This window comes from Gigantopelta aegis, chromosome 6, assembly GCF_016097555.1.
Source record: "Gigantopelta aegis isolate Gae_Host chromosome 6, Gae_host_genome, whole genome shotgun sequence".
NCBI classification, from domain to species: Eukaryota; Metazoa; Mollusca; class Gastropoda; order Neomphalida; family Peltospiridae; genus Gigantopelta; species Gigantopelta aegis.
The window spans coordinates 63,864,448-63,881,239 of NC_054704.1; the positions used below are offsets into that span (position 1 = coordinate 63,864,448).

At 38.6% G+C, this 16,792-nt stretch overlaps 1 protein-coding gene across 1 annotated transcript in view; it reads right to left on the minus strand.

The window, feature by feature from the left end:
• Window positions 1–4,276: 4,276 nt before the first annotated feature.
• The window catches only part of LOC121374665 (protein mesh-like), a 30,226-nt gene continuing 17,710 nt past the window's right edge, over window positions 4,277–16,792 (minus strand). Inside the window, exons 6-11 of the mRNA XM_041501775.1 lie at window positions 16,269–16,412; window positions 15,984–16,129; window positions 14,073–14,202; window positions 9,025–9,090; window positions 7,007–7,130; window positions 4,277–4,939 (exon numbers count right to left, since the gene is read on the minus strand). Of these exons, the coding sequence (XP_041357709.1) occupies window positions 4,924–4,939; window positions 7,007–7,130; window positions 9,025–9,090; window positions 14,073–14,202; window positions 15,984–16,129; window positions 16,269–16,412 (626 nt within the window). The 3' untranslated portion in view covers window positions 4,277–4,923. The remainder of the gene's footprint in view (window positions 4,940–7,006; window positions 7,131–9,024; window positions 9,091–14,072; window positions 14,203–15,983; window positions 16,130–16,268; window positions 16,413–16,792) is intronic.

Here is a 16,792-nt window from a genome sequence, read left to right on the forward strand (position 1 = left end):
TTCGTTCTATGCAGTAGTTCGTTCTAAGCATGTTCATTATAAGTGTACTTTACTGTAATTCGTTGCAATTACAATCGCATATATGAATATTTTCCAAAAACACACACCCTATAATTTTGCAATTTATTGTTTCCAAGTTACTATACAGAACACCGAGTTTGAAACATTAGCTATATTGGCTTGACTCCTAGATAGCGTTTTATACGAACAACGGATGCAGGGTATCATTGGGTCTGAAGAACCCCTAGGCCGTGGTCTAAGACTCCCCTCTGTCTGTGGAAAATGTTTTAAGACTAGCACAGTTCGGGCATCACAAAACAGGCTACCAGCATATACGGTTTGCTTTTATAACTCTTCCATTTGTTAGGTAGGAAACCTCAATTATGTAACCGACTGTTACAGCCAACACAGTTTATTCGATTTATGGCAACAGATGTCTATATAAATCTGAGTCATGTGATCTTAAAATTTGCGCATCTGGCTATCAACTGTCAATTGATTTTCCGGCTAATGTAAATGGAACGAGTGAAAATTGTGATTTTCAAGACATGTTGGTATCATATTATGTGCATTATGTCAGAACACGTGTCACACGTACATACTAAAATACCCATTGCGATTGAATATATGCAGCGGGTTTCCGTTAATGATAATGTGCGCTAGTAGTATTGTTTAACATGCAATATTGGATGACACTGAATAAAACTGAACTTTAAGCTGCCTTACACAATGTGATAATACTGTGTATAAAATTAAACACTGAGATACAGGTAGTGTAAATTAATTTTAATATTTTGGTGGTTTTGAATAATAAAATATGCAAGTTACCTTATAAATGCGATAACAATTTCCTGAAAATCAACCCGTGTACAGAAAGTGCCGAAAACACCGTACCGAAAATCGGTAAAAGGCCACGCTCGCTGTAACCTAGTAACCATACAGTACTTTTATACAGATGACAATTTGCTGCCTTCAAGGGTTCAGAATTGTATATGCCCTCGCAACTCCTAAATACCAGTAACAAGCTTGTTCCCCACCATCCACCAATAAATCATTTCATCGGGCATTTATACAGATGACAATTTGCTGCCTTCAAGGGTTCAGAATTGTATATGCCCTCGCAACTCCTAAATACCAGTAACAAGCTTGTTCCCCACCATCCACCAATAAATCATTTCATCGGGCATTTATACAGATGACAATTTGCTGCCTTCAAGGGTTCAGAATTGTATATGCCCTCGCAACTCCTAAATACCAGTAACAAGCTTGTTCCCCACCATCCACCAATAAATCATTTCTACGGGCATTAGGCAACACACCACCATTTGGTGGGTGGGAAAACTCGTTTTAACGTGTCCCTGTCCACTTAAGGTTCAGGCACGCCCATCCCGGGTTCGACCTCTGACTTCGTTAGTGATAGATCCCGGGACGGGACTACCATTTGGCGTGTCGTTACTGGTCAGGTCAGGTCACGTCAGGTCATAGGGTTTTACGTGCACATTCAGAACAAGCTGTTGTAGCGCACGCCTGTCTTGGGCACAAGAGCCGGCCTCGGTCGGCTCTTCCGTCCAGGACAGGAAAGGTGGGGGGTGGGAGGGACCACCTGCACTGGCAGCTGCAAGTCAGCACCAGCAGCCCGACCGTGGTCGGTAGCAGGCGGAGGTGTGGTAATGGTGCTATGGAATTTTGAATGGAGCAAGAATTATGCCAAAAGAGAAAAGGTGCGCAAGTTTGATTGGGGAATTTGGGCGCAATTTTGAACGGTCGGTCAAAAAGAAAGTTTTGGAGCTACTGTCGTTACTTGCTGTAGCAGCTTAATATAGTCCGGTTTAGGAAATAGTTCCTCATAAGAAAAAACCCTACAAAATTCTTATATGCTTTTTGAAATCTTTCTTTGATGATTACACGTAGGTTGACCTCTGTAGTATTTAAATAATATATTGGTTTGAAGTTACTCCTTATATGTAGTACTAACTGATAACAACTGTGCAAGTGGTATGGTGCCACTTGTATAACAGCAAGACGAGGCGGTTGTCAGGCATAGGGGCCGTTAATTGAAATTTGATTTTCACTCCCTACAATTAGTAGTCATATGACCCTCTCGATAGTGTTGTATTTTTCACAGAATATATTCTGATATAGAAATTGTATTGAACTGTATGGGGCAATTAATGGTGGTGTGTAACCTTTATACATGTATAATTATTTTTCAGATATTTACCGGATGAAATGTTCATAAAATGGCTCCTTTCACATTTTTGGCTCTAAAAGTAATCATATTTATCCTTTTCTTTTCTTTTTTGTTATGTCTTTTTGATGTGTCATCTTTGGGTGTACACAAATGTGAGACAAAATGGTGTGACTACATGCATGTATTACAACATACAATTAAAACATTACGTTGCAAAATATTGTGTAACACTTTCGATTGAAAAAGCATCTGAAAGTATAATTTCTGATGACTGATGGATGAAATAAGGCACTATGCAATGGTTTTCCGGGATACTGGTCGGTTTTTTTTTTTTATGACAACTGCGTTTTACACCTGTTTACAAAATAAGTGGATATATTAAATTTTTAATCTCTCTCTCTTTTTCTCTCTCTCTCTCTCTCTCTCTCTCTCTCTCTCTCTCTCTCTCTCTCTCTCTCTCTCTCTCTCTCTCTCTCTCTCTCTCTCTCTCCTAGTATGAAAATTGGTAAAACAAAATCAGTATTAAGAGTTAGTAATTTTTGTAAAAACTGACGTGTTTTCCCAAAAGTAAACTGATTGTTTTTAAAAATACCTGTATCTCGCCTGCAATTCCATGTGCTTATAATAGTTATGTATACCTTCTGCATGTTTAATGGACCAATAATGTCAGTTACCTTTAAATGTCAGAAGTGTAACATACATCCTTTGTTTGGATATTACTTCCTGTTGTGTTTATCTGATCCATTTTTATTTGTTTCTCTATTTACCTAGAGTATGATAGCTTAAGATGAAGGGTTAACGTAAACAAATATCCCCGCTTCATGATTTCACAGATCCCATATATTGTCATGTGAGGAGTCATTATAATCCACATTTATATATATACTCTTCAAAAAAAGAAACGCAAAAGGGTACAAATGGGTTATAACTCCGATTTTATGTTTCCTACCGGTTCATGCTTTGTGAATATAAGGTCATTGCATGTCCCAAACACATTCCCACGGTTACATTCGATAAAACGCAACTACTGTACAATAAAGTTCCAAAATGTGAATATTCGCAAAAACGCAGCCACGTGCAAACCATGTCACCCTGCACGTGCGTTGTCTGCACGTGCAACATGAACACCGACAGTATAAAAGTGCAGGGTGTTCGCTTGCCTGGCCTCTGTATCTGGCCGACAGTTGACAATATGCCACGTAGTGAACCGCAGAGAAACAATGCCATGGCCGAAGACGCAGGCGAATCCAGAACGGCCGTTGCCAGGGCATTCCATGTGTCCCCAGCACCATTCCAGACTGTGGGACCGTTACCAGCAACATGGATCAACACGTGACCTCTAGATCCGGTCGACCACGGGTCACTACCCCCGGGCAGGACCGCTACATCCGGGTACGCCACCTTCGGGAACGATTGGCTACTGCCACCTCCACAGTCGCAGCAATACCAGTTTTGCGTAGGATATCCGACCAGACCGTACGGAACCGCCTACGTGAGGTAGGAATTCTGCCAGACGTCCAGTTCGAGGTGTCATCTTAACTCGACTCAGACTGCAGTGGTGCCAGATGTTTGGTTTACATAACTGGCAAAATAACTGGTTTTGGGCTAAAGTTAGTAGCAGAATAACTGTAAAACATAAATACATATTACAACGGCTTATCCTACAGAAGCAAGCAAACAGTAATGTTTCCTATAAATCGACATCACCGGATTTGAACCCATTGAATCTATTGAGTTGGACCGACGCCTACAACCACAGCCCCAGACCCTGCCCGAGCTGGCAGCAGCCTTGCAGGCCGAGTGGGCCACCATCCCCCCGGGACGTCATCCGTACTCTGGTTGCAAACAACACACGCGGAGGCCACACCCGGTTTAGATGACCTTGACCCTTTGGTGGTGTGTCCTATAAGTGAATTGTGAACAATCCTGCAAATTATCGGACACCATAATGTTACGACAATGTGGTTTTGCAGCGTTTCTTCTTTGAAGAGTAAGAAAAATTAAATGATATTGTTGCATGAATTTGGCAAAATAACTGGTTTTACTAAAGTTAGTAGCAGAATAACTGTAAAACATAAATACATATTATGACTTTTATTACCAAGCAAGCAAACAGTAAATTAATATAAAACAAAAATCCAAATTAAAAATCCTTGCTACTTCGCAATTAACTTTAATAATAATTAATGGTAAGCAATACTTTATGAATTCTCAAAGATATTTTGGTATCCCTTGTTTGTATTTCTACTAAACCACCATATTCACTGATGGTAAATGCACCAATATTTACCAAATAAAACAAATACGAGAAGATTTCATCACCTTCATTCTAGAATAACTGTCAAACGTCATTAGTTCTTTCCATTTCGAATTAATTTGCAACTCCCAACCCAGCCCAAATACGTGCATGTCTTTAAAGAAATAGTCTAGTTTCAATCTGACAGAGATGTAACTATGGGAAATATTACAGATTTCAAAATAATAGTAATTTTATAATCTTTATCGTCCTCTTTAAAAAAGAAGTTAAATGTTGATAGCTTGTCTTTTCGTCTGTATATTGCACATTTCTTCAAATGCAGGTAGTAAAGGCATATTGGACTACAGAAGCTATACAAGCATGTGTGACATTCGCAAGGAATATTTGAAAAAGCTAGGTTGGCTCAATTTGAACGGTTTATCAATCTTTATCTGCCGCTCTTTTCATCAATTCACGGAGGGTCGGCTTCTCCACGTTACGTCCATGACTCGCTGTAAATACACAAATACACAACAAAAACATCAAACTTAGTACAACAGTTAACAACTCTTTAAATTACATAATAAATGTAAAAATATAAATGTACAAATAAAGAAGAAAGGAAGGAAGGAAGTGTTTTATTTAACGACACACTCAACACATTTTATTAACGGCTATATGGCGTCGGACATATGGTTAAGGATCACACATTGAGACAGGAAACCCGCTGTCGTCACTTCGCGGGCTACTCTTTTCGATTAAATTTTATCTGCATCACCCCATAGATAGGATAGTGCATATCACGGTCTTTGTTACACAAGTTGTGGAGTAGCCTACTGGCTGGAATGAGAAATAGCCCAATGGACCCACCGACAGGAATCGATCCTAGATCGATCGCGCATCAGGCGATTGCTGTACCACTAAGCTACGTCCCGCCCCCTGTACAAATAACGAGTGCAAATAATAATAATAATAATAATAATAATAATAAACTGAAATGTTTTGAAATTACATTATGTACATACTAAATTAAATAAAGAATAAGAATTTCCGTTCCGTAAACACACTAGGAATTCTGTCTATGTGTTGAGTAGGAAATATTAAATGTTATCAAATGTTTTAAGATGATGATGATTTTAAAACAGTAATGTAGTCTGTATGCAGATAAATATAGCACAGGAAGGGGAACTAACCAAGACAACTTTTGTATATTTCAGAATGGGTTATAGTTGTGAATGATGCTTCCGTGTTGGTATACTGTGTGACACCCATGGCGATACATTAAACCTTAAACATTCACTTGTAGTTTGTATGTGTGAGAGACAAAATACAATTAGATCTCTTATGTGTGATAACAGATGGTATTTGCAGAAACATATATACTGTCAAAGTAAGATGTTTATAGTCGTTTTGGGTCACAAATAATGAAAAGCATAACTGAAATAATATTAAGTGTATCTTAGAGCATTGGTGGAGGGAAAGATGTGTGATTTGGGGAATACCCCCCCCCCCTCACACACACACACACACCACCACCACCATCACCACCACCACCACCATCATCATCTGGCTACGCTAATGTCTCAGAGACAGTTTAAAGTCTATGCAGTTTCTTATATGACGTACAGGGCTCTCCAAAAGGTCCAGCATAAAAACACATTAAAAGCCCACAACAAACAACTTTTCTACATTATTAAAAGGTAATATTTAACTCTTTTTTCTGTTGCAATTTGTTCCTGGTTCAGTCATATGTTTACTGGACTAGTCGTATTATTATTATTATTATTATTATTTATTATTATTGGCCCATAAATGTTGATAATGTCAGGGATGGGGCCCTGAATCACTATCTTACAAATAAAGTTGAACATAAATAATATTAAATATATATAATACATAAAGAGTATTGTTAAAGTAAATATGTTCAGACTGATTGTACATCTTTTGCATAGAAGAGAGAGAGAGAGAGAGAGAGAGAGAGAGAGGAGAGAGAGAGAGAGAGAGAGAGAGAGAGAGAGAGAGATGTTTTATTTAACGACGCACTCAATACGTTATTTTACGGTTATATGGCGTCAGACATATGATAAATACCACAGATTTTGAGAGGAAACCCGCTGTCGCCACTACATGGGCTACTCTTCAGATTAGCAGCACGGGATCTTTTATTTGCGCTTCCCACAGGCAGGATAGCACAAACCATGGCCTTTGTTGAACCAGTTATGGATCACTGGTCGGTGCAAGTGGTTTACACCTACCCATTGAGCCTTACGGAGCACTCACTCAGGGTTTGGAGTCGGTATCTGGATTAAAAATCCCATACCTCGACTGGGATCCGAACCCAGTACCTACCAGCCTGTAGACCGATGGCCTACCACGACGCCACCGAGGCCGGTAGAGAGAGAGAGAGATGACGCAATTTACTACATTTAACACATTTTGTAATACATGTTGAAAGGTTTCAGTAGAAATCAAACCTATTGCTAAATTTATGAAACAATGTGTACTTGATAGCTGTGTACATGTTCCACGTATAAATTCAAAACGACTTATTATGTTCACAATAATATGTAAACACATACCTTCTGCACCCGAGACGTTTCACGCCGACCTCATCCTGTGTAGAGTAGGACGACATCCACACAGCTAGCACCAAGCACAACAACAACATCGTGATGTCTGCGTGGGCGGCGTGGGCTGACTGGACTGAAAATCAAGTCAACGAGGAGTATTAGCAGACAAGATGGAAACGGACTATACTGTAAAGATCCACCCACACTATGTCGTCTCCAAGACATACAGGATTCCCCCAAAGGTTCAGTAATTATAATGGCAAACTTAAAAATTGATTTTAAAAGTCACATTCCTTCAAAGGCAGTTTCAAGATTTATACAGAATTTCAAACACATGTATGTGTTTTTTCTTTTCTTCTTTTCTGTATTCAACTAGTGTATTTCCTGCCAGAAATTCGGATGCTGTGGGCAGAGTGGTTTTTGGTATGAAATACACGATTTAACGCAGAAATCGGGGAACACACAAACACAAAACATTGTTTTGTATTTATTTATCCTAAACGGTGGCGTCGTGGCAGGCCATCGGTCTACAGGCTGGTAGGTACTGGGTTCGGATCCCAGTCGAGGCATGGGATTTTTAATCGAGATACCGACTCCAAACCCTGAGTGAGTGCTCCGCAAGGCTCAGTGGGTAGGTGTAAACCACTTGCACCGACCAGTGATCCATAACTGGTTCAACAAAGGCCATGGTTTGTGCTATCCTGCCTGTGGGAAGCGCAAATAAAAGATCCCTTGCTGCCTGTCGTAAAAAGAGTAGCCTATGTGGCGACAGCGGGTTTCCTCTCAAAACAGTGTCAGAACGACCATATGTTTGACGTCCAATAGCCGATGATAAGATAAAAAATCAATGTGCTCTAGCGGCGTCGTTAAATAAAACAAACTTTTTTTTTTTTTTATTTATCCTAAAATGGAATTTCCTTTCCAAACAATTGCAAAATTGAAAAAGAATGCAACTCGACTGACTGACAGTTTTGTTTACACATCATTCCCCGTAACTATGTGCGGTAGTGTTCAATCCTGAAATGTAGCTCCTGCCGTAAAACTGAATACCAAAGAGTGTATTTAATAAATATATTCATTAATATTTAATGGGTGTGTAGTAATTATAGGATATTAAACTTCCATTTCGCATAATGTTTACACACACACACACACACACACACACACACACACACACATGCACACGCACACGCACACACAGTGTGGGTTGCCCCCCCCCCCCCCCCCGCCAATAGTGGGTTGCCCCCTCTCCCAACATAAAATCGTGGCCACGCCAGTGGTGACAATAAATATTTCACGAGGGACATAAATTTAGTACTAAAGGGTAGCATGTTTAATATCATATTTATAAACCATTATCGATTTAAATTTATATATTTCTAAAACGTTTTGCTTTTTTAAAAAATAGACTAAGCGAAATTTAGCACGTTTCGGTGTTTACGCTATTGCACCCGATTCGTTCACTACAAAATATAGTCCCAATTTAAAATGTGTAATTTTGTTTTATTATTATTATTATCACAACAGAAAGTTCAATTAAAGATTTTACAAAGACCGCAATGCGTCCATCAATGTCTAGAGAAATATAAACTTGTCAATACATCACGGCAGTTGCTTTGTTGAGGACTGATTTGTTTTCAGACTTCTCACACGTTTACTGTTGACAATGATTAGACACATGGTGTACAAAGAAACAAATTCTGCAAATCGTGAATATAGATAAACACCAAAATTCCATTGACTGGTTGGGGAAATTATATAGCACAGGAATATAATGGCTACAGGTAGTTAAATAATAATGTAACAAATAAAATGTTTTCTAGCGTTAGATCAATAACTTGAGTCAGTTTGTAATGGAATCTGCATGTGGTATTTTCAAAGCATAACACGCTACCCCCTTCCCCCACCCATGAAACATAATTTGAATAATACCCCATGTTAATATTATGTAAATTCTGTTATTCCCCTTCAACAATGACGTTGGACCAATCTTACTCCCCACAATCCCATTATAAAACAAGTCTAACACAGAATAATTGGCTCATCCACAGTAGACGCTTGACGAAACAGTCGTTCGTTTTCCTTGACGAACCCTGAAGTAAAACAAAAACAACAATAAATATTAAAAATCACACAAAAATAGTGTACATCTTCATGCTATTTAGGAACACATATAACAATATAAACTAGAGTTACGCCTAGGCCTAAATATGTGACTTTTGAGGAATGTGCCGAAAACAAAATTAGGTAAATAAGCACTTTTCGCTATGTAGGATCGGGTGTGCGGAATGGTTTTTTTTTTTTTTATTAGGCCCCACGAAGTGCAATTACAAAATATAATTAGTTTGTTTTAAAATAAATAGCATTCATTTCATTTCATTTCAATTTATTTTCGTGCTTGTATCCAATTAAGGTTCAAGCACGCTGTCCTGGACACACACATCAGCTATCTGGGCTGTCTGTCTAGGACATTGGGTTAGTTGTTAGGGGTTAGTAGTTAATGAGAGAGAAGAGAGTGTAGTGGTCTTACACCTACCCATTGAGTGGTTAAAACTATCTCTGGGTGGGAGCCGGTACCGGGCTGCGAACCCAGTACTTACCAGCCTTATGTCCGATGGCTTATGTTAATGATCTATAAAACATTGCAATAAGAAAGCATTTGTAAAAGCTTGGGGCGGGACGTAGCCAAGTGGTAAAGCGCTCGCTTGATGCACGGTCGGTTAGGGATCGATCCCCGTCGGTGGGCCCATTGGGCTATTTCTTGTTTCAGCCAGTGCACCACTATTTCTAAGTGTAGCCTTGTCAGCTTTGCTTTTGGTTTATTAGTAGATGGTTAGCAATGTACTAAAACTGTGAAGTGATGATTAAAAAATATTGAACATTACAGGGCTTCTAGAATTTATATAAAATCAACTAGCCATGGGATCAGTAATTTTTTAAAATATACTAGTCACGATTAAAAATCAACTAGCCGTACCCTAATTTAAATAATAATAAATACAATTTTACTAATAGTCATAATCAGATATGTCACCTAAAGAGGGAGAGAGAGCTTAAATACATCATTTGACAACTTTTTTCACTAGCCGGCGGGCATGGTAATAGTATTTATTTACTAACCCAATATCACTAGCCACAGGAGCGGGGCTACCATAACCTAGAAGGCCTGCATTACTATTTGCAAGTATGGCAAGCCCTCGCAGGGGAGCCGTTGGATATGTAGGCCCACACCAAAGAGAGTGAAAGTTTGATTTGTCAACGTGTGTTTCAATTATCAAGTGCCATAGCTGGTCATTGGTTTAATGTATAATTAGCTATGTCACCAATACACATTTTCACGACTCGACCGCAGACCAGTCACCTTTTATTAAACAGCTTGTTTCTTATTTAAAGCAGTTTTTTTTACCATGTTTTCAACTACCAAATTTTGTATGTGGTGTTCTTTTGTCGACACCCTTGAACCTGTTAAAAACACTATACCCAGGGCTTCTAGATTATGATAGCCCCAGTCCCATGGCTAGTGATATTCAATGTTGGGCTAGTAAATAACTACTATTGCCATGCCCGACAGCTAGTGAAAAAAATAAGTCAAATGTTGCTGTTAAGTCTTATTTTGAAAATATGAATATCCTGTCACCACCCCAACCACCCTATGTTAATGTTTTTAAGCTCTCTCTCTCTCTCTCCCCTCTTTAGGTGACATACCTGATTATTACTATTATTTAGTAAAGTAGGGCTAGTGAATTTTTAATTGTGGCTAGTACATTTTTTAAATCACTGATGCCATGGCTAGTGGATTTTATAAAAATTCCAGAAATCCTGCTATACCAGTTATAGGTTAGTGCGAGTATCCAATAGCCATATTATATTACATCAAAGATGTAGCCAAATGCTTATTGTTATAGCCATCCTACAAACTTAATAGCTAACAAAGTCACTTTGACTATTGCATAACATGACATACATTTAGAATGGTAACTAGGTCGTGTTTTGTGTACATTTCTCAATGGGTCTACGACTGAGCATAATATACAAGCTCAACAATGAATAAGCAGTCGTCCCTTCTATGGATGGCTGCAGTGATTTGATAACCTAGTCAGGCGGGACGTTGCCCAGTGGTAAAACGCTCGCTTTGGGATCGATCCCTGTCGGTGGGCCCAATGGGCTACTTCTCGTTCCAGCCAGTGCACCACGACTGGTATATCAAAGGTCGTGGTATATGTTATCCTGGCTGTGGGATGGTGCATATAAAAGATCCCTTTTTACTTATGGAAAAATATTAAGCGGGTTTCCTCTCTTAGACTGTCAAAATGACCATATGTTTGACATCCAGTAGCCGACGATTAATAAATCAATGTGCTCTAGTGGTGTTGTTAAAAAAGTAACTTCTTCTTCTTCGATAACCTAGTCAGTAATGGGGACAATTATTTACCCAGAATGCAGGGAATGGCTTCTGAAGATACATTAGTTTAAACATCTCAGTGGGAGCATATTCCCGGACCTTCGTAGCGAACACCGTAAACTTTACAGCCGTTCCACAAAGCAGCCTTACGGTAGTCGTAAGTGCCCCTTTAATGATTAAAATATTCTTTACGAAGAAGTACGAATTAGTTAAATAATGAATTGGTTACCGGCTTTTCGGAACATCTTAGATGTAATTCATTGGTATCGGACATCCATCAAGTAACTTTGTCAGTTTATTTGCTGAGGGATAATTGTCGAATGCATAAGACATATGAGAGTTATCTCCCGTGTTTTTTTCATCGAACGCCGAGTTTTATAAAAGGTATTTGGTATATATTAGATCCATTTTTATACAAAAAGTTAGTATCCTATTAGAAAATTACCAAATCATCAGTTAACTGCCATTTGACAGCTACGTTAGTGGCTTACAACTGCCTCGTACCTATTGTAAATGTTCACAATAATTTATGACGATAGTAAGCTACGCTGCGTCGTGGAATGGGCTGGCGATCATAGAACAAAATTAAAGGGACACACCCTAGTTACAGTTATTTGTTAACCATTACGGCGTTGTTTTTCGCTATTAAACCCCATTTTTCACAAATAAAATTGCACTTTACTTACATTTTATTATTTAGAATACACATTTCCATTCACCTGAAGTGCTTTTTGGTAATCCTGATGTTTGTAAAACCACGAAATGCATTTTTTGCATTTTTTTACAAGACATGCTATCGAGAAAAAACCGTTAAGCAAGCGAGGTCCAATCTATTTTTAGAGGGAATCTTCCTGTGTAAACGTCACAGATGTTGGTATACCACGTGACCGTTATCATTTTGGTTCGGTTTGTTTTCTCGTGCACGGTTCGCGCAATCAACATCCGATTTGTTGTTCGTTTGTGAGATTTTTCTTCACAGTTCGTGAACATTTTCAGTAACAATAAAGTTCAGACAAGTAAGTGTCTCAATACAAAACGTTACAAACCCTTAAAACCAATAATTTTGCTAAGTCTTACGATATCTGGAGAGGGGATACAACCAGGACAGAACAGATGGAACATGTCCAGGAGAGGTGAAAAGAACGCACCCCAAGTCTGTGCGCACTCTGTTAAATTTGTCGTGACGTAGGCATTGTTGTGCTTCAAGCGACATCTACCGGTGACATCAGAATACTAACTTTCAAAATTATTTCAAGCAATTGGGACATGGGGATTCCCATGGTATTTATCGAAATAAAACCTGCTTTATCACTCCATTTGATAAAAACGTGATCTAAGTGTGTTACAGGTTTGTAGATTAACCAAATTATAATTTATTTTCGCTGGATGGAACTAGGGTGTGCGGCTTTAAGGAGGCGATAAATGGTATTTACGGCGATATTAGTGCTAAAATCGCTTCGTGAAACGGGGCCCTGGGCCTCAAATTTCATAAACGACCCCCCCCCCCCCCCCCCAACACACACACACCAGGCCCGTACGCAGGATTTTTATTGGGTGGGTGCGAATTGCTCGTGATGGGACCAATCAACATAAAAATAATCCCTCAAAACAACATCTGCCCCGGACTGGGCCCCTGGCTTCCAGATGTCGAACCCGGGGTGGACATGTTCGAAACCTAGTGGTATAGGAGCATGTTAGAAACATAATGATAACGATAAAAACAACAACGATTACGTAACGTTATTTAAATTTTATAGAGAAAAGTGGACCTTTAGTAATTTGGGGGGGGGGGGGGGGGGTGCGTACACACCCATCGTTGAACAAGGAGGCAAACAGAAAGACCCAGAAGGTGTTGTTGAAACGTCAGCCCCGTCAATGCCCGTGTCTTTCATCAAAAATGCACACAATATTTTATTATCTTGTCATATCGCAACAAATATACATCGTACGGCAGCCTCTATCCCGACAAAAATAGAATCATAAGGTACTTTACATAACTGCGAAAACGGCTGTTTTAATCTGATTTTAGCCTACGATGAAATCGCAAAGATTTGTGTCTGGCTTTAAGCAAGCCTCACACGGTGCATATTTGCTGCGATACAACACGATAAAAGATATTGTGGTTCATCTTCGATATTTCAAGTGATCTTATCGCTGACGAGACCGGCCTCGGTGGCGTCGTGGTTAGCCATCGGTCTACAGGCTGGTAGGTACTGGGTTCGGATCCCAGTCGAGGCATGGGCTTTTTAATCCAGATACCGACTCCAAACCCTGAGTCTCAATGGGTAGGTGTAAACCACTTGCACCGACCAGTGATCCATAACTGGTTCAACAAAGGCCATGGTTTGTGCTATCCTGCCTGTGGGAAGCGCAAATAAAGGATCCCTTGCTGCCTGTCTTAAAAAGAGTAGCCTATGTGGCGACAGCGGGTTTCCTCTCCAAATCTGTGTGGTCCTTAACCATATGTCTGACGCCATATAACCGTAAATAAAATGTGTTGAGTGCGTCGTTAAATAAAACATTTCTTCTTTATCGCTGACGATTGCAGAGAACATCCCAGCACACATCTCGATTTCCTCCATTTTTTATACAATATTTTGTGGACATTTTTGGTAAAAGGCAGCAGAAATGGAAAGAACCGGTGACCAAAACTAAAGAGAAAATTTGACCTACATGACAAGGCAAACTTCTTGAAATCATCTTCAGACGTTTCTTTGACAGCAGTGTTAGTTCCACGTATGGTTAAGTCATCGTTCTTGTTGTCATTCCAGGTACCAAGCAGACCACCAGAGTCCTTCTTATTCTTGGTTCATGAATCAAAAGGCAAGAAAAAGAAGGTTAGTCATAGCGCGGATTCAAGGGGGTGTCACAGGGGTCCCCTCCTTTTGGTGTTATCGGCATAATTGTATTTTTTAATATTATTCTTTTTAATGGCCTGTAGCCTGTGTTAATAAGATTCATATTTTGCAGTACTTTGATTTACTATACAGGCTTAAAACAAAGCATTTTATGAAACAAAAGGTGGTGTTCGTGACAATTTGGTGATCTTTAATTGCCATTTTGACCTTTAAATTAATTTTGAGCGTTGGGAGGGGTCAAAAATAACGATATCAAATGCAATACTTTATTGGAAATGTCCTTTCAATCTTAATACAATGACAATGGTTTTGTTTTGATCATTTCCATCATTTAAAAATTAAATATATGTATCACCCATTCTAGTTTTAATTTATACTGTAGTGGTAATATTAAGGTTGCACCTTGTACTGCTATGGTAAGTTCAAGGTTTAACCTTATACTGAAGTAGTGAGGAAGTAAGTTTAAGGTTTTACCTTGTACCGTGATGGTAATTATACTGCGATGGTATCTTTAAGCTTTTACTTCATATTGAGGTTGTATGTTTATGGCTTTACCTTGTATTAAAGTTGAGATTTTAAGGTTTTATCTTGAACTGCGGTGGTAAGTTGAAGGTTTTTCCTTGTACTGCGGTGGTAAGTTTAATGTTTTTACTATATACAGAAGCAGTACAGTTAAGATTTTATCTTGTAATGGGGTGGTAACGTTAAGGTTTTATTATGTACTGCAGTGATATATAAGTATACGGTTAAAGGTTAATGGTTTCATGTTATACTGCGATGGTTAGTTTAAGGTTTTACCGTGTACTGCTGTGATACGTTTATGGTTTCATCATATTTAATGTGTTCTCTTGTACTGCGTTAGTAAATTTAAGCTTTTATCTTGTACTGCAGTGGTCAGTTTAATGTCTTACATTGTACCGCTGTGGACACTGTACAACTGTGGTAAATGTAAGGTATGACCTTGTACTGTGGCGGTAAGTTTAAGCTTGTACAGCGGACGTGAGTTTAACATTTTAACTTTTACTGTGTGTATACATTTATAGTTGGTAACAGTAAGTTGAAGGTTTTAACCTTGTACTGCAGTGGTTAGTTTAATGTAATGTGGTTGTATGATGAAGGTTTTGCCCTGTGTACTAAGGTGGTAAATTTAAGGTTTAATTATATGCAGCAGTGGTACATTTAAAGGGACATTCCTGAGTTTGCTGCATTGTAAGATGTTTCTGACTAAAAATATTTATACGATTAAACTTACATATTAAATATATTTTCTTGTTTAGAATATCAGTGTCTCTATTCAATGTGTTTCTGGTCGTCTTAATATTTGTAAGAAGCCGAAACTGGATTTTGTCTTCGTATGTACGAATTTTTTTATTTTAGGAACTAAAATGAGAGTTAACCTAGTACAAATATTAGAACGAGCAAAAACACGTTTAATATACAGCCACTAATATTTTGTGCAGAAAAATATATTTGATGTGTAATTACAATCGTTAAAAAGTCTCTGTCAGTCGATAACATCTTTAAAATTGCAGCAAACTCAGGAATGTCCCTTTAAGATTTTATCTTGTAATTCAGTGGTAAATTTAAAGTATTACTGTGTACTGCGTTGGTAAATTTAAGGTTATACTATGGTGGTACGTTTAAGGTTTTGTTTTTGTTTATCTTGTATATCTGTAAAACGTTTAAGGGTTTATCTTGTACTGTTGTGGTAAGTTTAATGTTTTACCTGGTACTTCGGTGGTAAGTTTATTTTCACATACAGCCGACGCTCGTCTTCAGCTACAACAACACCCACTCCAGACTTGAATATCACTGTGAAATTACCATGCTTGCCAAGGTTACCTTTAGCTTCGTTTGTAATGATAGAAACATCTGGAAACAATATGACAGCTCAGCAATTAATTTAGTTAATAAAAAGTATTTTCCATATTTATTCTTAATATAGTACAAAAAAATATAAATATATCGGTAACAAGTGTATTAAGGTTTCGTACAAAAACAATCAGCTTACCTTTGAAATCCTGCATACGAAGAGGTTCGTGATCAAAGAACTTGCTGACGTTGTTAACCAACACCTGGAGACGGTTTCCGGAAAACAGGTTCGACGGAGCAACTCGAATTTCCACGACGTCTCCCTCTTCTTTCATGGCTATATCTGTTAACATTGGTAAAAGGATAATATGGAAACCCCTTATTTCTTTTTGACAATCAGTCTTCGCTATTGCAAAACAGCAGGTTAAAAGACGTTCGGTATGAGAGAAACAGTGTATTTGTTTCCTAAATATCGAACACCGGTACAACCTGATAAAATATTGTCAGTTTGAGTCAAAAGGGATGCAGTGGAAAGAAAGAAAGAAATGTTTTATTTAACGACGCACACAACACATTTTAGTTACGGTTATATGGCGTCAAACATATGGTTAAGGACCACACAGATATTGAGAGAGGAAACCCGCTGTCGCCACTTCATGGGCTACTCTTTTCGATTAGCAGCAAGGGATCTTTTATATGCACCATCCCACAGACAGGGTAGTA